At 35.9% G+C, this 25,070-nt stretch overlaps 2 protein-coding genes across 2 annotated transcripts in view; one reads left to right on the forward strand and one right to left on the reverse strand.

Moving 5' to 3' along the window:
* Positions 1-111: 111 nt before the first annotated feature.
* zdhhc9 (zDHHC palmitoyltransferase 9) lies at positions 112-20,857 on the forward strand. Its single transcript, XM_016454900.1, has 9 exons — positions 112-904; positions 9,086-9,246; positions 13,540-13,698; positions 14,980-15,117; positions 16,033-16,081; positions 16,352-16,454; positions 18,124-18,227; positions 18,430-18,538; positions 19,607-20,857. Exons 1-9 carry the CDS (start codon positions 738-740, stop codon positions 19,772-19,774), a joined length of 1,158 nt encoding a protein of 385 aa, XP_016310386.1. The 5' UTR covers positions 112-737; the 3' UTR covers positions 19,775-20,857.
* Positions 20,858-21,957: 1,100 nt separating this feature from the next.
* Positions 21,958-25,070, reverse strand: part of sash3 (SAM and SH3 domain containing 3) — a 13,365-nt gene continuing 10,252 nt past the window's right edge. Inside the window, exons 7-8 of the mRNA XM_016454855.1 lie at positions 22,931-23,075; positions 21,958-22,818 (exon numbers count right to left, since the gene is read on the reverse strand). Of these exons, the coding sequence (XP_016310341.1) occupies positions 22,598-22,818; positions 22,931-23,075 (366 nt within the window). The 3' untranslated portion in view covers positions 21,958-22,597. The remainder of the gene's footprint in view (positions 22,819-22,930; positions 23,076-25,070) is intronic.

A 25,070-nucleotide genomic window follows, 5' to 3' on the forward strand; every position in this document is an offset into this window, starting at 1 on the left:
TTCACTTAGTCATTTTGTATTAGAAGACAAAATTCCTTTGTTCCCTGTACAGTGAGACACTGGCCCTTTAAGAAGAGACATTTCAATCTAGGCGTGTTTCCTGCTCCCGAAGAGAATCCAGCCCTGCTTGCATCCTACGAGGCGAAATTGGAGGAAAGATTATTGACCACGTTGCTCAAATAATTCCTGTATAATCGGCATAGGTCACAAAAGGCTTTACTCAGATTTATTTTGTATTCTTTTAAGAGAAAAGGGACGGCGAATCCTTTCGGGATAGACGCTTTTAACCAACCTAACCAATGACATAAATGTCAGTCGGTCAAGGTCCACTCACACTCCAGATGTGCGTTTAGCATTTACACGCTTACTTCAGGTTAGCTTCGCTTTCTCATTTGAAACCTGTGTACATTTTGAACGGAAACAGTTTCAAGTTGTGCCAGTATGGGGAATCTTCGCTTTCGGATGAGGATTTTGCTTTTTGGTATTTGATGGGGACTTTAATCATGGATTTAAACACAGAAGAGCAGATATGTAACGCGACAGATTGATGATTTTAAGAAACACTGAAGATCCGTGAGGAAACACGGGAAGAATCCTACAAACACATCGTGCACGTGTAGGAAGAATTACATTGCTGCAAAGAAGCTCCTCTATGTTTTATTGCTGATAACACTCCATCGTTCGTTAATCTCAGGTTAATCATTAAGTGGACACGATTACCTTGTACCTTCGCTATCATGTCGGCGGTGATGATAACACGGAAGGTTACTCGAAAATGGGAGAAATTACCTGGGAAAAACACCTTCTGCTGCGATGGACGGGTTATGATGGGTCGGCAGAAAGGAGTATTTTACCTGACCTTATTTCTCATCGTTGGAACCTGCTCTCTGTTCTTCGCCTTTGAGTAAGTGCATGTCATTGGTGATTATTAGACCTACACTGCTAGAGACACGAGCTGCCGACAATACAGCTTCGCTTTTTCCTCACAGTGTGGAATTTGCATTGTAGATGGCCTTTGTTTAATGCCATTGCAAGAATGAAATATTATATTTAATGAGCAGTCAAAACATATTACATCCACATGACAAAGACAACAAATGTAACAATAAAAAGTTTGTGAAATATTGAGGACCGAAGCGCTCCTGACGCCATGGCTTGCGTTTCCATATGACGCTAGAAATGTCCGATTCGTCAACGAATCATTGTTTTGAGTCAGATCTAATCAATGATTTGTTCGGAGCGGTTCACAAAAACCGGTCTGATCGATTCGATTGCGAACTGAATCGCTCCCAGCATCTCAACATCGATTATTTCAACCGAGAACAGAGGATATCACTAATGTTAGGCTACTTTAATATTCGTGTGTGTGCTGATAAAACACTTAACGTTATACTAAATTTCGCAAAAAAAAATCTGTTCGAATTGTGTTTACAATTTGATCGAATGACAGTTTTAGCACACTACAGGTAGTTTTAATAAGTAGCATTTTTTAAATTGTTAAACAAAAAACTGATTACAATAATCTCCCTTATTAACAAAACTTAATAGTAAAATATTATAATCAGACACGAAAAAATAACCTTTTTTTTTTTTTAACCGACTCTTTGAAGCGAACTGTTCAAATGAACCAATTCACGGGAATGAGTCAGACTTACCATCACTAAATGACAGTCATAATCAACTCAATTCTTCAGAAGAACAAGAACAACTCTAAAAATCTCCAGAAGAACCAACCTTTTTTTTTTGGCTACAAAAATATGTAATTGGTTAGTTTTTGGACCTGTAGATCACTATAGAGCTATAAACCTGTAGATCACCCAACATGAACCTAATAACTTAGTATCCTACTAAATATTTTTGCAATGTAAAAATATACAATTAGGTTAAGATTAATGGCAGGGTTTCGAATTGTATGAGATCATTTGCCTGTTGATGGATGGGAAAGAGCTGTGTCATTGTTATTGAAACACTTTTCACAAAAGCAGATGGTTTTCAAGCTGGATGTGCTGCATATTGGAGATGAGCTCTGTTGGGTGGATATGAGCTCCCTTGTGTGGACTTTGACGTCTGTGGTCGGTGTTTCCTGAGACTCGAGTGTTGTGCCCTGCCCGTATCTCGGATCCTCCATTGGGCCTGTTCATCAGGAAACGATTCCCTGTCCCCGGTCAGAAACTCTGTCATGTATGGAGCTACTGGCTCCTTTAGAGTTTCACTGCACTCCATGTTCATATCGCTGTTACTGATAATTAGTCCTCTTGAGGCAGACATATTAATGTAGAGACTGGGCTGAGTGTAAAAGTGTGATTCCAAATTGTTTATTACATGAGAAGCTAATAGATGAACTGGGATTTTTTTTTTTTTTTTTTTGCATTTACAATTTCAGTGTGTATTTAGATTTTACCTACACAAACATTGTCTGTATTCAATCTTCTTTATGGACCGAACTTGCCATTGGGTTTGAAACCATATGAAAGGTGTATGAATATTTTCTGAGTATTTTTTGTCAAACAGTCTCTTTCTAAGATTTGGCTCTTGATAAAATTCTGGCTATGACTATCACAAAAGAACCACAATTATTAAATATCACCCAAGATTATTTGTATAGTCCCTGCTGGATCTTTAGTTTCAGTAGTGCACATTTATTTTTATGTGCAATTTATCTTTTATTTAATACAGAGCATGAGATTCCAGAAGAGACAGACAGTGTTTATGGAAACACATTGCTTCCAGTTATTTTGAATTTACAGGGAATTATTTATTGAGTATTGCTGAATGCTCACGCTGTTGTGTCCTCATACGCCTCTCTGTCCATGGGGCCTGTGTCTGGACAGTTTATTCCTCTGCAGACTGAGTTACAAGCTCAAGACTGATTAGCAGGGCTGGATTTGCATTGTTCTTTCTAAAGATCTTTGTATCCCACCTCCCCTTCCATTACTCTCCTTATGTGTCTTTGTTTGCTGAAAGTCTCTGCACTTGTATTTTAATTTTTGGCTGTATGTGTAAACAAGATTATGCAAGTTGCATTGCATTTATGTTTGTACTCTCTTTAGATATCAGATTTAGAATAGTGAGTTGATTGTGTAGGCTAGAAATTTTGTAAGAAATCTGCTGTGTGTCAAAATAAATGGACCATAAAAATTAGTTCTGATGCTGCACTCACTATAGCCAAGGGTTTGTCGATCCACCATTGGCTGAAAGTAAGAACCACTTGCTATTGGCCTGATATCTTCAACTTAAAGGTGAAGTGTGGAATTCAATGTAAATAAAATGATTATTTTGAAATGATTTTTAAATACTAGAATAGTATGTATTCATATTTTGAAGTAGCTTTTATTTTTATGTTTGCATTTCTTTTAGTAGGCTAATTTTGTAATGTGCTTTGTCATTTTTATTTGTTGTTTAAATGTTTATATATATATATATATATATATGTTTTTTTTTTTTTTATCTTTCATTTATTTTTATTTCAGTTTTAGTTTGAATACATTTTGTATCTTATTCTTGTATCTTAAAAAAATCTTATCTTGTTTCTATTTGTTGCCAAGGCAACATTTCAAATTTTTAATTTAAGTTTATTTAAATTTAAGATGGATTAACAACACCGAAAAAATAACTCCTTTCCCAGCATAATAAGCTGAAACAACTACAAGTAAGCCATTTGGAGACTGAATTCCTGAAGAGTGTAATTCTGTGACACTTTCAAAACAGCGTTGTCGGCCAATGCCAGACAAAGTGTTCAGGAATAGTTTTTGCTGACTTACACCCTTCATCTTTAACATACTTCTCTCTAAAATGGTTCTACACAAGTTAAACTGTTTCATAGTAGCACTTGATGTGTTGACAGTCATCAGATTCTGTTGATTGTGTTCGCCCACTCATTCTTTCACTTTAGAAGTACATGGATGAGGTTTCAATCTGCTTTTGTCCTGTATGTTTGTTTTAACATCCATTGTAGCTCAGCAGTTAAATGTCTATACATTTTATGTTTATCATTGAATGGTGGATAGTTACTCATGTTGTTGCTGAGGAAGTGTCTAGTGTATGAGTGTTTGTGGTCAGTGTCACGGTCTGTGTGAGCTCTAGAGGGCTGCTGTCCTTCTGCAGGGGTCATGCCTGTTTATTCTTTTGGATTTTTTTTTTTATCCTTGTGCTGTGTGACTGCAAAACTGGAGCTGTGGCAAATTTGTCTCCATGAGGGATTAGGATACCGTTTTTTTATTTTATTTTATTTTTTGGCAGTAATGCATAATTCATTTGCTTCGTGATTCACTTGCTCTTAAATTGGCAAACTCTTTATGAAGAATTAACAGAGGCTGTGCATGTAATTTTCAGGCTTGGCAACGTACCGGCATAACAACTTCATATCAGTGTGACATGGCTGAAATATCCTTTTGTACTTTATCAGTACATATTTGTACTTTATACTTTACATTACCTACACTTGTATTGTACTTTAAGCTTTTCTGAAAGTCCCTTATCAGAAAGAAGAGCTACTGATGACACATCCGGATGTAAGATTGCAGTTTATTTGTTCGCTTGCTAATCTTTCCCCACTTTATTGTTAGCACTATTGCATACTATTTTAATATCATATCATAATCAAGTTTTGCAATGCAAAGTTCGAATGAATGAGGTGATTATTTGCATGTTGAATGTTTTACCAGGAGTGTTCATTCCTTGACAGTTTGACCTACTTTTGGTTTGACTTAATACATATATCCATCCTTATCCCGTGTGCTTCCATCCTTAAAAGTATATAAAGTATAACAAGTAGAAAATCTTTCTCTCAGTATTTGGTGTATCTGTTATGGAAGCTTGTTTCTGCATCAAGTCAAATGAGTCAAAACTAAAACAAGTAATTATGCGATAAAGTTTAAAATAAAGAATATAGTCATATTGTGAGTTATGGAGGACACTATTCTATTACTTGTAATATGTGGCTTGTATAAGAGTATCACATTTTTACACAGCATATATATACACAACGTCACAACCTTTCAAAATTTGGTTCAGTTAGCACTTCATCAAAGTTTCTTATGCTCACCAAGGCTGCATTTATTTGATCAAAAACACAGTAATATTGTGAAATATTATTACAATTTAAAATAACTTTTCTATTTTAAAATGTATTTCTAAAACTTATTTCTGTGATGACAGCTGGATTTTCAGCAGCCATTAATCCAGTCTTCAGTGTCACATGATCCTCCAGAAATCATTCTAATATGCTGATTCAGTGCTCAAGAAAGATTTCTTATTATTATCAATGTTGAAAACCTTTTTTCTGCTTAATATTTTTGTGGAAACCGAGATTAATTTTTTTCAGGATTCTTTGATGAATAGAAAGTTCAAAAGAACAGCTGTTTTAAAAATAGAAATAGGCCTATATCATTATAAATATTTACTGTTGTTTTATCAATGTAATGCATCCTTGCTGAATAAAAATCTTAATTTCTTTTTCTTAATTTTCTAAATCTTACGGATAGCAAACTTTTGAATGGTAGTGTATGATGTCACAACGAGCTCTCACATTCAACACTATTCAGCATCAGAGACTGTCTAATATAAAAAATATAAGGTATATAAAATTGTCTTCAGATTTGTTTCAGACTGAAGACTTGTCATAATAAAATTATATGTTGTTTTTAACCATCATTTGTGGGTTTTTCTCCCCTCATTATCCTTTCCGGTGGCGTACCGGATGTTTGCGCCCAGCACTATCAGTAACAATAATTGTCAGGCCTCCCTGCCCCCACCAGTCTCCACCTAGAGACCAGCTAGACCAGTGAAGCAGCTCTATTGATTTTACAAACACACAGCTAAGCCTTTTCATAGCCAGCCATAAAACTCTGCTGTTGTGCTTCATGCTGTCTTAACTGTGGGAAACAGTCCTTTTCACCTAGTTCTCTGTTGAGCAGAGTGCAGATAATTCGCTAAGGACAAGCTGTGAAGGCAAAAAGAAGGGTGGAGATGCTGTAACACAGTGACAGAAATGGCTTTGTGTGCAAAAGGGTTTAATTATCTTGATGCCAGAGTTCATGAAAAAGTGTCTTTCCAAAACATTTTATGTCTTCTGCTGAATTTCCCCCATTTTGTTGAATTTATGTCAACTTGAAAACCCTGTTAACTTCAGTGATGCGTGTTTCTGGTCCTGTTGTGAATGATTCATTTGGTAGGTTATTCCTGAGACAACAATGGTTTTTATTTGTACGCTTGAATCGGAATGAAATCATTTGCATTAATAATGATTGATAATGTTAACCAAATGGCTGTTTAGGCATTGTTTTAGCAAACTCTCATTCAGTCTGGCTCCATTGTGGTAATGCCTGTTTTTTGTGATCCAGTTGATTACTGCCCTCCATTTTTTTTACAGCAGAATATCCTGTTCCAGAACTATGTCACATCACGGAAGTCAAATGGACATTTGTGTTGATTTTCAACAATAAAGTGTTGATTATGCATGTTGAGGCACTATACTTTTTGTGTTTTCATTTTGTTCTATGGAAATAGTTAATTGCTAATTATGGTGGTTAAATAACCTTGTGCATAGTGACGATAAGAGAATCTGCACTTTTATATTGGAGCTGCTTATCTCTGGTATTGATTATGGGGAGAGAGGTCACATCCAGCACTGCATGATGAGTAACGTCCGGGAAGCTTAGGGCTGTGATAGGAACTGATGATGGAGCAGGTCCAGGATGCTTAAAGTCATCAGCAGATACATCAAACACACACACACAAACACAAGCGGTTCTCCTCAGTTTTGCTTCGCTTTGCCCCAGCACAGCTTTCACAATAATAAATGGATTTCCCTGCAGCATTCTACTCATGATCTGGGCAGTGGGAAGTTTTATCGACCCGCTCTGCTCTGTATTTTTGCCCTCCTTTTTATGTCTTCCAGTCTCACAGTTTAAAACAGATCAAACTAATCTGGCCTGTTCCACAGGTAGAATTCCAGTGTATTGATGGCTCTGGTATGCTGACACACCAGTGTGTGAAACAGCTGAACTTGTACATGTAGTCTGACTAGAAATGATCTTTCTGATGCTAATACTTCTTACAGATGTGATCTGTTGTACTGTGTGCTGGACCTAAAGCAGTGAATATGACATTTGAGTAGACAAACCCACACTCTAGTATGGACTGGTTCAACCAGTGTTCTAGTATGCATTGTAAGAGGATTGGTTTGACACGTTATAGTTTGTATAAAACTCTATGCATTTTGTGTATTATTAGAAGTACCTATTATTATTATTATTATTATTATTATTATTATTACTATTATTATCTGGAAAACATACACTGAATTTTGTTTCAACCGTCAACAGTATTTTTAGATGTATACACATACAGGGTCCTATAACAGACCCCTGGTGGTCCCTAGAAGTGTTGTTATTTACTAAATAAAATGGTGAAAAATTGCTTTCGGTATATAAAACTTAAACTTATTTAAGAAATTTGAATTGTTGCCTTAGCAACTAACTGTATTCAATTTATTAGAACTAAAATGTAATATTTAATACAAAAATGACTAAAAATGAAATAAAAATAAATGAAAGCTGTAAATAAATAATAAAAAGTAATAAAAATGACAGTGAATAATAAAAAACCAAACTACAATTAAAATGAAACTGAAAATATAAAAATAAAAGCTATTTTAAAAACATTAATAAATTGTACATAAATAATACTGGTTCCCCGACCCCAGTTGCATGTGAGCAACCACCCACAATACCATAGTGGCAACTTTTGCATGAGCAAGCACCACTTACATTTTTATTAAAAATCTAGTCTTTTTGTATTGTGTTGTCAGGATGAGTCATGTCTTCTCTCTCTCACTGTATTGTAGTTAGTGTTGTAAAGATGTCCTTTGCACATGCAGAACGCTAAGTGTAGCAAATTTCCCCCTGAGAGTGGATGCACTGTGCCTGTGACGAGCTGTACCATTATCGTGATGTATTAGCCATACATTATCTTAGTATAGCAGGTCTACATTGCAGGAGAGAGTGGTGGAGGAGAGCCAGGGTGACCCTATTAATAGCTCAATGCAGTAGCATGTGGAGCAGACCAATCTGCTGCAGGCTGAGTGAAGAGAGGCACTTTTACAGGACCCAAGTCATCCGCTGTTTATGGGAGCAACCAAATTCATTTCTGTATGGCTGTCTGCCTGCGGAAATGGAGAAAGCACAGTCATTCATAGTAAATATCCTCCCTGACTGCTTCATTGTTGGGTCTGAGCCAGACAGATATTACGAACCCACTTCATCAATGACATCCCCTTTTATTTCAGAGAGAAACTAATGCTTCATCAAAAAGATAACAAAAATGTTTTTGTGTTGAATTTAGGAAAATTATAGTCAAAAACACTGGCATTCCAATTGAAAAGTTTCTTTAATGTGATTTTTTTTTTTATGTATCTGTTGCCATTGCCAATGCCAACATTAGTGAAATGTGTCGAATTTTTGGGAAGAAAAAAAAAAAAACTCTTTCAGTTCAGCAGTGTTTATAAGTTAAATGTGAAGTGTGTAATTTTTTGATACTTGCATCACCAAACAAAATCTAAGAATTATTTTACTTTACTTGACTTTTTTACATCCATTCTCCAAACTGCTTGTCCTATGCAGGGTTATAGCAGAAACATTGGCAATTCAAGTAAAAAAAAAAAAAGAAGCAATTTCTTTATGTACAGTATATTGCCATTTTTAGTTGATTTTTTTTCTCTTTTTTTTTTTCTATTATATTTATTATTTGTATTCTCCAAACTGCTTGTCCTATGCAGTGTTTGTTATGTTATGTTATATGTTATGTTATATGTTATGTTATATTTTATGTTGTTTAAAATTTACCAAACATACCCTCATCTTCCATTAGTCAGACAAACTGATAGTCCCACCCTCAAACTCAGAGCATTGCATCGCTCAAACAGTTTCCCAATTCATTTCGTACCATTATTAGCACAAACATTCCATACTTCACTCTTAGAGATCTATTTCTCTTTCACTTTACATGCTCATGTAACCTCTGTGCTGTTAATTTCATGTTTTCCTTGCCTCTTTTGTAATCCTGCATGTTCACTTGTCCCGTACAGGTGCCCGTACCTGGCAGTGCACCTGTCTCCTGCCATCCCTGTGTTTGCAGTGTTGCTCTTCGTCTTTGTCATGGCCATGCTGCTCCGAACCAGCTTCAGTGACCCAGGGGTGCTGCCACGGGCCCTGCAGGAGGAGGCCAACTTCATTGAGATGGAGATCGGTGAGTGTAAGGCTGACTGAGTGTTGAGGTTTAATGCCATGGTTTGTACCATCAGTGCCACCTGCGGGTGTTTTGACCCAGTGAGAGGAAGAACATGAATAGTCTAGCATGCATGTGGTTTAAGTGGGACGCTGTTAGCCCAGACCTGCTTATTAATTTATTGTTTTGTTTTGCGATTAAAATGGCTGAGTGCGTTGGTCCATGAACTCTTGAGTTCATCTGGGAAACATTGTGTTCTTCTTGACTTCAAGCTTGATGGGCTCTATATTAGGGCTGCACGATTAATCGAATGCGATTGTCATGTGCATTTTGTTAGTAATGCCGGTTCTGTAATCAGCAGTAAATCATCATCATGTGCTTTCAGATGGGAGCAGCATTTACTACACATAGCCGTAGTTCACTGACAAGTTACGCAAAAAAATCACGATAATGACAACTGTTTGTATAGCTTCTCAGTGAACTACGGCTCTGTGTAGTAAATGCTGCTCCATCTGAAAGCATGTGAAAATAACACATTTAATAACATATTTTTACTCCAAACTCACTTCATAACATCTGTTGAGTGTTTGAAATAAATCCTTCTGTGAGATGATGTGGCTTCTTACACAGAATAAGGCACGCACCATATTTCATAGTATTCTAAGCAGTGATAAAGGCATTGCATTATAAATATACTTTATATACTTTATAAATATCCCACGCTTATGTTAAATATGCACAAGTGAGATTTCAGAGGACGTGAGCTGCTTCCATCCCATTCCTTCCTCTCTGCCTCTGTACTTTTCTGCTTTTCTTCACTTTACTATCTATTAAAGGCACAAAAAAGTCAAATAAAAAATAGATATTCTTCACATGACTGGTACACACCCACACAATGCCATATGTCAACTGACTTGAAGAGAAACCAGTGTTATGACTATTCAAAGTGAAAATTGTATCTTTTGCAGGGCTGTTTGGCAGGCTCATTCAAATTCTAAGGCTCACTGAGACATTTGTCTTGTATTTTTTTCTTCTTTTTAAATAGCAAGGATTTTTCTTGGACGAAGAATCTGCTCAAACATTCATTGTTAAATAGTAAAAGAAATTGCCTTAGTAGATTGCCTTAGACCTTTGTCTATCCTCTTCTATAGTGACGGAAGTCAACTGAAATGCCCTACTGATTGGCTTCCTTTGCAAAAGGAAAAATACACATTTACCCTGTAGCAAAAAGATCTATTTTAAGTGGGTTGAAAATACAAAACTGAAAATAGGCTGAAAGTAGGGAATTAATGTGTAGTTTTTTTGCAAGCTTGTTCTACTTTGAATGTCAGAAAGGTTAACATCACTGCACCTGACTAATTGAATGCAATTAAATTAGATTAACTTGCTGCTCTTATCTTGCTAATTTTGCTTCTAGTGATTAATTTGTGTGGTTGTGGCTCTGTGGGAATATTGCCTTGTCTAGTTCAGTCACCAGCCCATCACCGTTCGCTGTACTGATTACAAGATCTGGGCTACAGTAAAGATGAACACATCTCCATACACTCTCCACCCTCACTTCTCTCCGTTCTTCCTCCCTCATCTCTACTCCCCTCCCTGGTTTCTCTTTTAAACGAGAGCACAGTTGTTACACTTCAGCACCTCCGCTGAAGCTCAGACATGCCTAGGGGCGGTGCAGCATTTTACCACCGTATTCTCTGATGTCATTAAATATCCACTAACCCCCATTTTCACTGATTTTGTGGAACATGTTCACATCTAGAATTGTTCTACAGCTCTCTCTAATAGGGTTGTGTTATATGCTGGACTGGTACTACAGTATACAGCAGTATATCATCATCATCATCATCATCATAATGCAGTGTGAAGTGAAACATAAAAATAATACATTGAATTTAATGTTCAAATTTAGAAATATCTCTCAAAAACCTGCATGAACAGCCCCTAAATCAATGGTTCTTAACCTTTTGACTCCAAGGCTCCCCAACATCCACAACAATGTTCATAGTCCCCATGACTTTTCTGTTTGTTATTTGGTGGATAAGGACTTAGGATGAAGATTTAAAAAAAGAATACATTTGTTTTACTCACAATTTATATCCGATAAATTATTTTAGATTTTAGCATAACTAGGAAAAATGTATATTAATTTTGTAAAGCACATGGTGTTATAAGTTTTTATTAATTTACATGTCTTGTCCATGTCTAGAAATCATATATCCTTATAGGCTACCTTATATATCCAGGTTTTTCAAGTTTTTCAAGTTATTCAGTAATTCAAATTAATTACAGTTGATCTAAATAGTTTGCACATCATGTAATCAATTCGATTTGATTAACAGCCCCATTTTTAACAAATTTTAACAAATTTTCATTCTGTAACTTAATTCAGTCATTTAATTTAATGGAGATTTTTATCAAATTTCTGCGAGTATGAAATATATTTTTTGTACAGTGAGAAGATCATCTGGTGACAGAGACAAAACATTTTTGTTACTTATGGAAGTGTGTAGAACTTTATATTTAATTACTGCAGGTAAATAAAAAGGAACTAAATACATTATCAGGTTAGCAACAACAAAAAGATTACTCAAATGACTGACATTGAATTATTGAATGCATTGACAACCCTGATTTAATTTCAATTCATCAGTTACTCAGGGTTGTTTATTTGTTTTATTAAAGGGGTCATATGATGCGATTTAAATTTTTCCTTTCTCTTTGGAGTGTTACAAGCTCTTACACAAAATAATGTTCTTTTTAGCAACATCATATGACCCCTTTAAGACCGCTGTCATCCAAAAGCAAAACTTTTGTTATTGATTCAACTGTACCCTCTTAAAATAGGGCAGTTTTGTTTGACTACAAATTTCCTCTGCTCTATTTCAGCATCTTTAATATGCTATTTTTAGGTGAATGTCTGTCTGGCTGATTAAAAGTGGCTGATGCTGGATCAGATGCAAGTTTGGATGTGTCGTTTTAGCCAACCCAGGAATGTGGATTAAGACGAGGCAGCTGTGTAGTCCTGCCTCCTGAGCACATGCTAATGCAACCATTTTACTAAAGTGTAGAAGTACAGAGCTGTCAAATGTAGACTTGTGCCGGTATTCGGTAATGCGATATATCACAATAATGAATATGCACGATATTATTATCGTGGGCACTTCTAAATACCGTGAATAATTATATATTACAAATTATTCAGAATTTTGAATGCATTTTAAGAATACTTTTCCCATCAACTGGTCAAAATGCACAACACCGCTGTATGCTTCACGTGCGCACTTTGACGTAAACAAGCGTGGATTAGAAGCACATGGCGGAACATGTGAGAGACGCTCTGGATGAAAGCGCACTTTCACTCTCTGACCGCATCTAGTCACATGTGAAGAAATGACCTTTTGAAATGTAAGTCTTGTCTTTTAAACGAAGTGCTTTGCCTTCAGTATTGTCGCTATCAAAACAGATGAAAGCGAGTCATTTAGAAAAATAAAATAAAAATGCAAATAAAGAAAAGGGAATAGAAAAGATGCTTATTTTTCTGGATCTGCATTCAGATTCAAAGAGACAAAAAATAATGGAAAAAAGTTGTATTAGAAAATTATTTTCCTTATAAAGCAATTTATCATTTAAATGTGTAAACATTTTAAGTGTATATGTACACACCAGAATTTATTACATGATTTTTACTTTGTTCAAGTGAGTCATTCTGTGGTCAAATATTTTTGTAAAATGATCACTAAACTGTTTATTAACCGTTGTCACTGGCAAAGTTACCTTTGCTGTGCTAGCTCCATCTTCTCACAAAATCAAATCATGATAATGTAGATTAGTATTTAATGTTTATTTAATTTATTGATTTATTAAGGGGGATAATGTGCAGTCTGCCTGTCATTATTGCAAAATAAACTCCTTTAGGATGATACAAGATCCCTCCGCTTCATATCATGCTCTTGATCACCCTGTCACAGTTTATTTTATGATGATGACTAGCTTAATTTCTTTTGGAATCTTGTATTAATCTCATTCCGCTTCAACTTTAATGCAAAAATCATTATACTTGTCATACCAGCACCATTAATAACTGTTTTGTACTTGAGGTTTTGACCTCTTGTCACAGATCCACACAAACTCTCCTGGCTCTGATTTATTGGTGTGTTTTTCATGTCTTTTGTCATTGAGTCATGGCACTAGCTGGAGTGGCCTTGAGTGAGTCCTCCATCAGAGGCTGTGCTATGTGTCATGCATATGGATCTTAATCGACCTGAATGGCTGTTGGTCGCCACGTTGACTGTTTCTACCCATCTCTTGTAGAAGCGGCCAATGGGAACGTCATGGCTGGACAGAGGCCTCCACCCCGCATCAAGAATGTGCAAATTAACAACCAGATCGTCAAGCTGAAGTACTGCTACACCTGCAAGATCTTCAGACCCCCTCGTGCTTCCCATTGCAGCATCTGCGACAACTGCGTGGGTGAGTGACTGTCCCTAACATTTTACACTACAAGCATGAATGGTACCTCAAATTGTGTGGCTTGTTGAGGAGAGGTGTGCCGTTGGTTTTTTTCTTTTTCTTTTTCTTTTAAGAAATTAACTTTTATTCAGCAAGGATACATTAAATTGTTCTAATGTGACATTAAAGACATTACAAAACATTTCTTTTTCAAATAAATGCTGTTCTTTTAAACTTTCTATTCATGAAAAATCAGTTTCCACAAAAATATTAAGCAGCACAGCTGTTTTAAACATTGACAATAATAAGAAATATTTATTGAGAATCAATAAATAAGCATATTAGAATGATTTCTGAAGGATCATGTAACACTGAAGACTGGAGTAATGAGGCTGGAAATTCAGCTTTGCCAACACAGGAATAAATTACATTTTAAAATATATTCAAATAGAAAACAGTTATTTTATATTGTAAAAATTTTATTGCAGTATTACTGTTTTTTGACCAAATAAATCCATATTTATGATGAGGGATATTTTAAAAACAATACATTTTACTTACAATATACTAAAGTATATTTACTATATATAAAACTAATGAATTCAACAATAATTAATACTATTTTTATTAGGTACTACTAATATTAGGTATCATGAACTAAAAATAAATGAATTTTTTTTTTACTAAGTATTAGCAAGTCAACGAATTAATTGAAACTTACAAGGCCAAAGTAACTTACAATGCAACAAGTTATTTTGTAGAGTTGTTTGTTTTTTTTAAATGTAGTTTATTGGAGGTTTGTTGCCTTATTCACTACACTTATAATTTGTTTTGTATCACTAAAAATAATGTGCTGCAGTTATTGTGGTTTGTGGGGTAATTTTACAGAGTTGTACTACGTCTACATAAAAGAATTCACAAGCATTCTTACCTTTGATATAGTTGCACATGATGTGCCATTTGATACTCCATTATAATAGTGAATTGTTGAGAGATGAGTCAGACAGCACACACACTTACTCTCACATATTGCAAGGTTAGTGAGATATGCTGATATTAGAGTTCACTAAGGGCTCACTTTTGCTCTCTTTGCATAGTCATCCGGAACACAGGGCCATTTGTTTGGCCGGCCTGCACCTGCCACACATGCACACAATCTCTGGTTTGAGTACCATCTCCCTTTGAGCAGTTAAAAATATATGCCTGTCTCTGCCAGAAGATCCACACTCACTGTTAGAATGTAGAAATTGACTTTCACCAATCGTCATAAGAGTCTTAAGATTCTGTGTGTCTTTCTCTCAGACCGGTTTGACCATCATTGTCCCTGGGTCGGAAACTGCGTAGGAAAGAGGAATTACAGATATTTCTACTTGTTCACACTCTCGCTGTCTCTACTTACCATCTACATCTTCACCTTCAACATCGTCCATGTGGTTCTACGTGAGTATCGCAGCAAGAAAATGTGTGCCTGAGCGTCTTCAATGTTGACATCCAAAATCGGATTAATTGAAAGAGGAAATTACGTTTTCATGTTATCAGTAACTATTTAAAATGCACAGCCGGTCCACCGGTTTAATGATCATGGTTTCTGGGAAAACAACTGCCTTTAAGCGACACTCAATATGTATGTGAATGCGGTTCTCTCAGGCGTGGGTCAGTCCGGGAGTGTTCAGGATATCGGAAGAGCCACTGTATGCTCTCGTAAATGTCTGCTCTCTTTCCTTCCTTTGATCTTCCTCTTCACAAAGTGCACTATAGACCGCAAGGAAGAGAGAAGCAGAATTCACGTGAATGCCTGGACAGTTTGCTCTGAGCCTGTGATGTTAGTTTAAAGTGAAACACATCGTGACTGTCATTCATTTAGATTTTTTTTCCATAATTCCGTTTTTATGTTTACATGCACAGATTTTTAGACAGTCTGAATAAATTCAGTCAAACTTCAGATACTGAATGTGTGACACAGATTCTGAATGTAATGTTTCCATAGCAATGATAAGCGTATATAGCATATAAGTCACACAGATCCTTTTTATAGTTCTTCTTTGGCCCGTTTTTGAGTTTGACAGCCTGTGGAAATGATGGTTAGTAAATTTTCATTTTTGGGTAAACTATTCCTTCAACAGATTTTCATTAAGCTGAATGCAAACATAGCTACTGTGGTTGAAAAGGTGCTTGTAAATGAACAGTGCAGACTTCTCAGCTCTGGCAGAGTGTGGGTGGATGTGTGAAAATCTTCTGAACTTGTAATGATGGGAGAGAGAAAGGGAGATGCTGAGACATCTGATGCAGTGAGTTACTGCTTGCTTGCATGCATAGATACATAATGTAAATAAATAAAATCTTTGTGTTTTATAGGTTCTGTAGACTCCGGATTTGTGAATACCATTAAAGAAACTCCCGGAACATATCCTTTCATCTGGGCTATAGGACCACTTCCTGAAGATTTGAAAACAAAATGAGCTCCACATAAACCTGTCATGCTGTAAATGATCTATCACGATAAACACAGTGTTTCCATACTAGTTTTCTAACTTTTAAATTGGCACAAAGCATGTCTTTTCTTTTATAAAACCTTTTGTATTGCTGAACAAAGGAATATCCAAGTTCAAACACGTTGTTTACACTGTATTGTAGATATTTTTGAGCATGTTGTTTCCTTGACTCCCCATTGCACTGTGTTGGAGGTTCTGGTGTGTTTTTTCACCCTCTGGTCTGTGGTGGGATTGACTGGTTTCCACACCTACTTGATCTCCCTCAACCAGACCACCAATGAGGACGTGAGTCTGTTTCTTACCTGTCTACTGTCGGTTCTTGACTCCTGCTGCTGTCACATGGCTGGAAAGATAAACACATGCCCTAGAGCATTTCAGCACACTAGATCCAGCAGTCACCTTGGCAACAGTGTCGTCTCGGCAAGCAAGCACAGAGAACATATCAACATGAGTTTTATGTACAGTATATACAGTATTTATGGCACCGTTGATGAACAGGGTACACATTGCTGTCCCATTATGTTTAGAGTATTAGAGGCACAAATCTCATGTTTTTATAGTAACAATTTGATGTTAGATAAGCTGTTATGTAACAAGATTAACTTTGCATGAAAAAAAGCTTTAAATTGTTGAACTGATATTTAACTTGTTGTAGTAAAAAAAAAAATATATATATATATATATAATTTAAATAATTTAGTCTAAATATAAATCTTGCAAACCTGATGCATACTGTAGGCTTGATTTTATTTTATTTATTATCAAAATAACTTTTACTTCATTTTGGTGATTATTTAATATTTATTTGCTATAAAATTACATAAATTACACAAATCAGGATTTGTTAACTATATTTACTTGCAAATGTCACAGTAATCCCAAATCTGACAAAAATCCCAAACCTGATAGAAAATAATAGAAAATGTAACAGAAATTTGTAAAAAAACAAAAAACAATTTGAGCTCTTATCAACGTTTTCTCAAGGTTAAGCACTTAACAGGTTTGCAAAAACCCCAAACCCCTTAAAAAATAGAAAATTTAACTGAAAAAAAAAAAAATTGAACTCTGATCAACATTTTCTGAAGGTTAAGCATTTTTTTTTTTTTTTTCATATTATTTAACCTGCTCATGGAAAATGCCTTATATGTGTAATGTCTAACAAACTAACACACATGCATATATAGTGCTTAGATTCCCTGCAGTGGTTTAAGTTTATTAATGCTCTAATTTAGTTTTGCAGAATCTGTAGTTCTGTGGCACTTTCACACTTAGCCCTAATGATTAATTTAAATGTTGTTTTTATGCCACATTTGCCCTCTGGCCCTTCTTGTTAATGAGGAGTGAAAAATAGTGAGAAAGGAAGGAAGCGAGAGGGAAGGATGTAGTTGCTGCAAGTAATATGGTGTGACATGATGGTTGTTCTCCTTTGATTTAGCATAAATTGGATTCTGCTTATAATAGATTTATCAATACCTGCAGACACGGTCATAGCTGCCAGTCAAATTCAGATACAACTAAACTTTTTACTGAAACCTAAAGCTGGTGTAACATTTTTGAGTGGAATACCACACATGAAACTTAGAAACTTTAGATGATTTTCCCCTCCAGATTTGCCTGAGCTGCATGCATACATTTCTATCTAGGAGCAGATGAAACCGTAAAGGCATGTCTTTTTAAGATGAGGACCATTGAAGTGCTTGACTAGATCAAATGAAATCCATAGGGATGGAATGGCTAGAACTGAAAAGGCACATTTAAATAAAGGATAACAAATAAAAGATTATTTTTTATCAAGCTCCCATTTGCACGGACTCATTATAACATAAAACATCAGAGTGCATTGAAGAGTCAGTAGAAAGTTGGAGGATGAATCAGATTGTAACGGTCAGTGGCAGTTATGACATTATGCTGGCTTTATTTTCAAAGTTCTAAGTCCTTCATCTCTACTGTACAGATCAAAGGCTCGTGGTCTGGAAAGAACCGTGTGCAGAACCCATACAGTCATAAGAACATCATCAAGAACTGCTGTGAGGTTCTGTGCAGCCCTACTTACCCTAGGTAGGAATATTACTGTAGTTTTGCTTGTATACATTGGCCCCAAAAAGTTGTTTAAATGGCATTGCATTAGAATACAAAATATGGAAACCGTCACTTTTATCAGTAAACCCCAGCATTTGTTTGCATATTTTTATAGGCAAGTCAGGAAAATGCCACACCTGATCACAGGATTATATAACTCTGTCTTTCTCTCTCTTTCTAGTGTGTTGGACAGAAGAGGGGTGATGCTGGAAGACTTGTCTAGCCCCACCTCCTCTGATGCATCTGCTGCTTCCACCCATAAGAGCAGCAACCCTGTTTCACAAACCACAGTAAGACGGCTTTTTTTTTTTTTAAATGAGAGTTTGAGTGAACAAGTGAGTGTACATTTGATTGAAATGTTGCTGGCTGCCTTGCTGTGCATTGAGTAGTGAGTCTGCAAGAAATATCCTAAATCAATTACCATAAGAGCTGGGAGGGTTAGAAGGCCAGGAAAAAGAACCATGTGGAGTAAATGAATACATTAAGTGGCTTTAGCTAGATTTGGCTTTCATAGGGCAGATAGTCAGTGCTTTAGTCTGTATAGAACTGCATGTACAATATAAAGGATCTTGGATATTTATATATTATTTGTTTTATTTATATATATATATATATATATATATATATATATGCAAATGTTATTTTACAATTGTACTGTAAAATATATTTCTTTTTATACTTATATTTTACTTAATTGTTTCACTCAAAAAAATGTGAATTTATTACTATAGTAGTATTTCTTGATGTTTAATATTTTTATTTTTGTTAGTAGTATTAATGATCATAATTAAATTCTAAAAATAATATTTTTAAATTATATTAAGTTATACAGCAAATCGAATTTCATTTTAAATTTGTATGTATGTATGTATGTAATAAAATAATAATAATATATATATAATATATTGATAAATATAATATTTAATTGGCTAGAAATTCGGTGCAATCTGTATAAAATATTCATTGTCAAACAATCAATGTCAAAGGTGAAATTGCTTTAGATGTTTTAAATTCTCCATTAGTTACTAGATAAGAATTTCGCAACTTTTTGTCTTCTGCTCTCCCACAGAAATATTTTAACTCCTTTTTTCCTTTCAACCACTGTCGCACTGAAGATAATTTTGCATTATCATTAATCATAATTATTATTATCCTTCTCTCTCTTATCAAGCTTGGGTTGTCTTATTATGATTTTTATTAAACAAAACAAAATTGAAATCTTTCCAAGTTCCCTCTGAACCCTGCTTAAGTACCCACTGGGTACACATACCTCTGGTTAGGAATGACAGCACTTACACATTCACATACAAGTAAATAACACTCCTTGATTGCTCATGGTGTGTTTGCACTTCCTGCAGAAATCCTCAGCTCCGCTGATTCCCAATGAACACACCCCTGATGAAGCCAAACCCGGCATTGGTGCAGGCACCCAGAAGAGCACCAGCTCCCCTAAAGAAGAGAAACCGCCCTCGCCAACATCCCCCAATGCTGTCGCCCCTGCAGTCATCAAAGAGTCGTCCCACTAGTCTCCAGACTTCTCTCAACCCTCTGAATGTGCTCACAAAAAGGAACACACACAGAAAAACTTGATTCGTTTAGAGCAGTGGCCTATGTTCTCTGATACTCTTTCGCAGAACTGGACCCCCTCTGGCCGGATCCTGCACTAACACTCAAGACAAGTTCTGGAGGTTTTGAGACTCTCCTCTCTGAATCACAGCATGATGAATCTCACAATGAGGGAAATGGGCAGCTATAGACTGAATGAGATGAGAATGGGCTACCCTGAAGCGCAATGAGGACATTATTTCCCCCGAAAGAGCTCGTGAAATGTTCGGTTGATTTTTCAGTGTCATTACCTGTTTCTGTATAGCCCGCCTCCATTATTCCTAACCGTTTGTGTGTCCTGTAAAACCCATTACAAGCTTCTATAGTAGTTGTGTACAATGCCCTGTGGATTAGACGACTTGGTTTTCAAAGTGTGATAAGGAAAAGTGCTTTAGCCATAAGCTGACATTTAGGCCCAACACAACTGCTTTATTCTGATGATGGGGCCTTTTGGATCAGCTTAGTAAGTCAGTCAGTTATAAATGTGATTCAACTCGGTGTCAAAACAGAAAGTTAAGCTCAGACTTGATTTTACAATCAGCATTGATGGTAGAAAGCAGAGGCTGTAAGCTGTGTGTGTTGTCAATGAGTACAGGCTGATCTGCATCAGCAAGAGTGCCTTATCTATGCTCTACCATTACATCTATAGAGGACTCCATAATGCCCTAATGCTACTCACATCTCTATATGTAAGTTAATCTTTTTATTTATTTTTTTTACAATGCCATCGATCTATCAGAACGCAAAAAAGCCATGGAGTAAATGTACATAATGTAAAAATGACTTTAGATTCCCTAAGAAGTGGAAAACACTGATTTTATTAATATTATTTTGATCTTGAAGTTACTGCATTCCCTCCATATTGTCTTATTTAGTGAGGTCTTTCCACATCCACCTGACATATGAGCAACCTTCCCTTTTTTCCTTTCCGCTAAGAGTTGGATATTACTACTCAAGGCCTAAATGCTTGTTTGTGCACAGAGTAAATGAAAGATAAAGTGTGGTTTACATCTGAAAATGAACTTTCCCGAGTCTAGGCATGGAAAAGTCTAATCCTAATCTTTAAATTGTTTGTTTTTCTTTTTTCCACACATTCTTTTCACAATGTTTAAGGTAGCAAAGCTTGCCCCAGTTTATAAGCGAATGCATATTGTAGTCACCTTTACTAATTTCACTGTAGTATATTGATGGCCACTTGTAAGGGAACACTTTATAGACAGACCTACAGACATCAGGGACTCCTATATTTTTACATGAATTCGCATAGCCAGCTCCACATTTGTTTACTTCTCCGAAACATGGACAGTATTGCTGCGTGGAAAGTTTAGAAGTGAATTAAGAATTTTGTCTCATTCATTTGAAGCGGCCAGCTTTATATATATTTCTTTATGTTGCCAGTTCAGTGCCATCTTACAGCAGTTTGAAATATATAAGATGGAATGTTTGTGAGATTCATTTAGTTTGATTGTAAGTTCCTTTACTGATGTTGAAGAATGTGTTGAGGGTAAAAGTCCATTATTGCAGGAAATGTAGTCCTTTAAATACCAACGGAATGTGCTTCTATCAGATCATGTTTAATTTATAGCAAATGGGATTTTTGTGAGTACTATGGTGTGAACTATTGTGATGATTGATTATACTGTGAATGGAAGATGTGAATATTAATTTGCTAGGCTGATGGTATTACTGAGTATATGACAATGTGCTGAAAAATGAATCCCATTTTTTTAATCATGAAATTTGTGTCACTTATTTATTAAATTAGGCGCAACAAAATCAGAAAGTCAGTGTAATGTGTAAGTTTGGATTATTAGCAAAAGCTGGTCTGCTCTAGATATTTGGATATGATGCATAACGTACACATTATTCGTCATCACAGATTGAGTTATGTTCACTTTGCTTGGTAATAACACTGTGATCATGTATATATCCTCATACTCTTCACTTTATGAATTTGTGTGTATATGTATGTTCATTAAATTATATGGTATTATTACAATTTCTGTTATGTTTCAAAATTGCTTTTTTTTTCTTAAAACAAACAAAACTAGTAAAAAACAGTGAAAGTACAGACAACAATATAAACGACAAATGGAAGGCTGAAACGGAATACAAGTATAAAAACAACAATGGCTTTGAAAACTAAAACAATATTATAACAAATATTACCATAAACAGGAACCAAAATAGTTGACTATAGAAGCAAAAGAATAAAACTGAACAATGTGCTTTTCCTCTTTCATGCCTGACAAAAATATATTTTTGAGTGCACCAGTTGTGTAACTCTGTACATTCATTCCGACAGAAACAGTAGAATAGTAGTATATAAAATGCTACTTCATAGCTAAAGGTATGATGATGATGAAACTTCTCAGATATTAGAAAATCACAGTTAGGTCATACATACTTATCCTTGTGAGCAAAATCAATATTTGGGATTCCAGCATTCTTCTTCTTTTATGACGTAAAAACATATCTGTAGGTTTAATCCATGGAATATCACTTTATGCAGCCTGTTTTTCAAAATCCTACAACTTTGTTTCAGTTAGATTTTGAAGCCCAGGTCTTTCTGAACAATAATATCAGAGCGAATAGATGATGGTAGCTTCAAGATCTGTAAGCCATCTTCTAAGACGACTTATTGGCCTCTGTATGAGCTGTGCATATGAAATGTTTTTTCATAGAATTTAATCCATCTTGACAGAGTTTCAAAGAAGCAGGATCAAAAGAACATTCTGGTGGTTTCACTCTGTTTGGCTCTCAGGACTCTCCTCCACCTTCATCTCCTCCAGTTGTTCCTGAATCGCATTGAGCTTTGTTTCTGTGTCCGGATCAGTCTCTGGCTCCGGTTGGGATTCCAGCTGGGGCTCCTCACATCCGTTTGCCAGGTTCTCTGTGCTCTCGTAACAACCCGAGTCCCGTGGCATTTCAGTCTTTTGCTCCTCTACATCGGATTCATCCTCAGCTGGAGAGCAGGAGTGATGTTAGTACATTAAACAGACTGCAAATTATAAATATGTACCAATGAACACAATTAGGATAACAATCTAGACTCGATGGCTCTTTGATGGACTTACAGTCATGAAGCAATTCTGCTGCTTTCAGTATCTTCACACATTGCTCAGGGTCTGTAATGTTCAGTTCGTTCAGGTGGGACTCCTTCAGGCCGCTGAAATCCTCCAAACTCTGGAAGCCATGCATGGACAGGAGAGATCCCAGCTCCTGGACACACAATGAAGTCAGTCAGTGCAGATCCTATTGTACTGTGATGTAATGGCCCACATATTTAAAGGGTTAGTTCACCCAAAAATCAAAAATAGTCCATAAATTACTCACCCTCAAGTCATCCTAGGTGTATATGACTTTCTTCTTTCAGATGAATCCAGTCGGAGTGATTATTACGTTTTGAATATGGATATTTTTCTTACAAAAACGCATCGATTCGCTACAGAAGGCCTTTGTTCACCCACCGGAGCCGTGTGAGACACTTTTTTTATGGATGGGCGCTTTTTATTTAACTTCTTTTGGACTGATGCATGCAACACATGCGGAGTGCCATGAAACAGCTTGAAAGATCAAAGACAATTTTTAATATAACTCCGACTGGATTCGTCTGAAAGAAGAAAGTCATATACACCTAGGATGACTTGAGGGTGAGTAATTTATGGACTAATTTTCATTTTTGGGTGAACTAACCCTTTAAGAGAAAGTAACTTTAGGCTTACAGTTAGGCCTATTCTCTCCAGAACTTCCTCCAGGGTTTGCGGTTTGGGTTTGTTCTTGCGTCCTTGACTCTGGCATCGCTTCCTCTTTGGTGGTGTGTCCTCCTCTGGTAGTATTGTGACGTAGATGAATTTAAAGGAGCCCACTTTGTTGTTGAGTTTACCAGTCCAGGTGCCTACTGGTGGCTTCTCAATGATCTGGATGATGTCTCCTTTCTGTGTGTTTTGAAAAATGTAAGTGCACTACATACAATATACTTGCTGCATACTACAATGTTTTAAAGGATTAGTTATACTCAAAATTGTGTCATTACTTGTATTACTTTCTTTCGTGAAACACAGTATAAGTAATTCTGGTTGTTTTTATCTCGCGATTGGGCACTTAAGATTTCAAGATTCACAAACACTTAAGCATAGCACACACATTTTATGGACCACTTTTTGATACTTTTACAGGGCTTTTGCAACCATCGGATGCTCGAAAGCTTCAGGAAAATGTTCATTGTGCTTTAATTGTATGGAAAAGAGCAGCCAGTACAATTCCTCAAAATGACTTCTTTTGTGTTCCACAAAAAGCAAGGCAAGTTTATTTCTATAGCACATTTCATATATCAGGGTTATTATAGTTAACTAAACTTAGACTAAAACAAACAAACAAATAAATAAATAAACAGTCTTGCTACTTGAGCCAAAAATAAACATGAACTGAAATAAAATAAATTGTATTTTTTTATTTTATTATACTATTTTATTTCAGCCAGTTGCCAAGGCAACATTTCTCATTTTCTTTTAGTTTAACATTTTTGTTTAGTTTAACTAAAATAACAAACTAAAACTGAAATAAAAATTAATAAAAATTATATAGACATATATTTAAAAAACAACAAAAACTAATAAAAATGGCAAAAACACCCAACAAAATGACTAAAACTTTTAACTACAATATTTACATAAACCATAATAGTATATTAATAATATACTATTCTCATACACAATGGTAATTCAAAGTCCTTTCCATAAAAAGTGTTTAAAGATACTATTGATTAAATACAAATGGATTAAAAATGTATTTAAAATGAATTAAAACAAATAAGAAAAAAGAAGAATACATAAATAGAAGAGTAAATAATGGCAGTTTTTTTTTCATTCATTGTCCATAAACAGCACTTTTTAAAAGCCTGACCTGTAGTTTGAGGGATTCAATGTCATAGGGGCTGGGGGTGAAGTCAGTGTGGACGAGGGCTCTGCCGCAGAAGGGCCCTGTGTAGGTGCTGTCCTCCAGTCTCATACTGTCTCTCTGGCTGAAGCCACTGTCCAGACTCTGCCTGTCAGCACCTGCACATCAGGAAAAAAAATCAATCAGCCTCATGATCTCGCTTCAGCTTCCTATTGTGCCGGGCTGAGCTGGCTTACATCCAGAGAGCTGGCGCGAGAGAGGGTTGTGTATTGTGTCCTCTGAGCTGTTGGAGCACACAGACGTTCTGTTCCCAGCAGT

This window comes from Sinocyclocheilus anshuiensis, unplaced genomic scaffold, assembly GCF_001515605.1.
Source record: "Sinocyclocheilus anshuiensis isolate Anshui unplaced genomic scaffold, SAMN03320099.WGS_v1.1 scaffold111, whole genome shotgun sequence".
NCBI lineage: Eukaryota > Metazoa > Chordata > Actinopteri > Cypriniformes > Cyprinidae > Sinocyclocheilus > Sinocyclocheilus anshuiensis.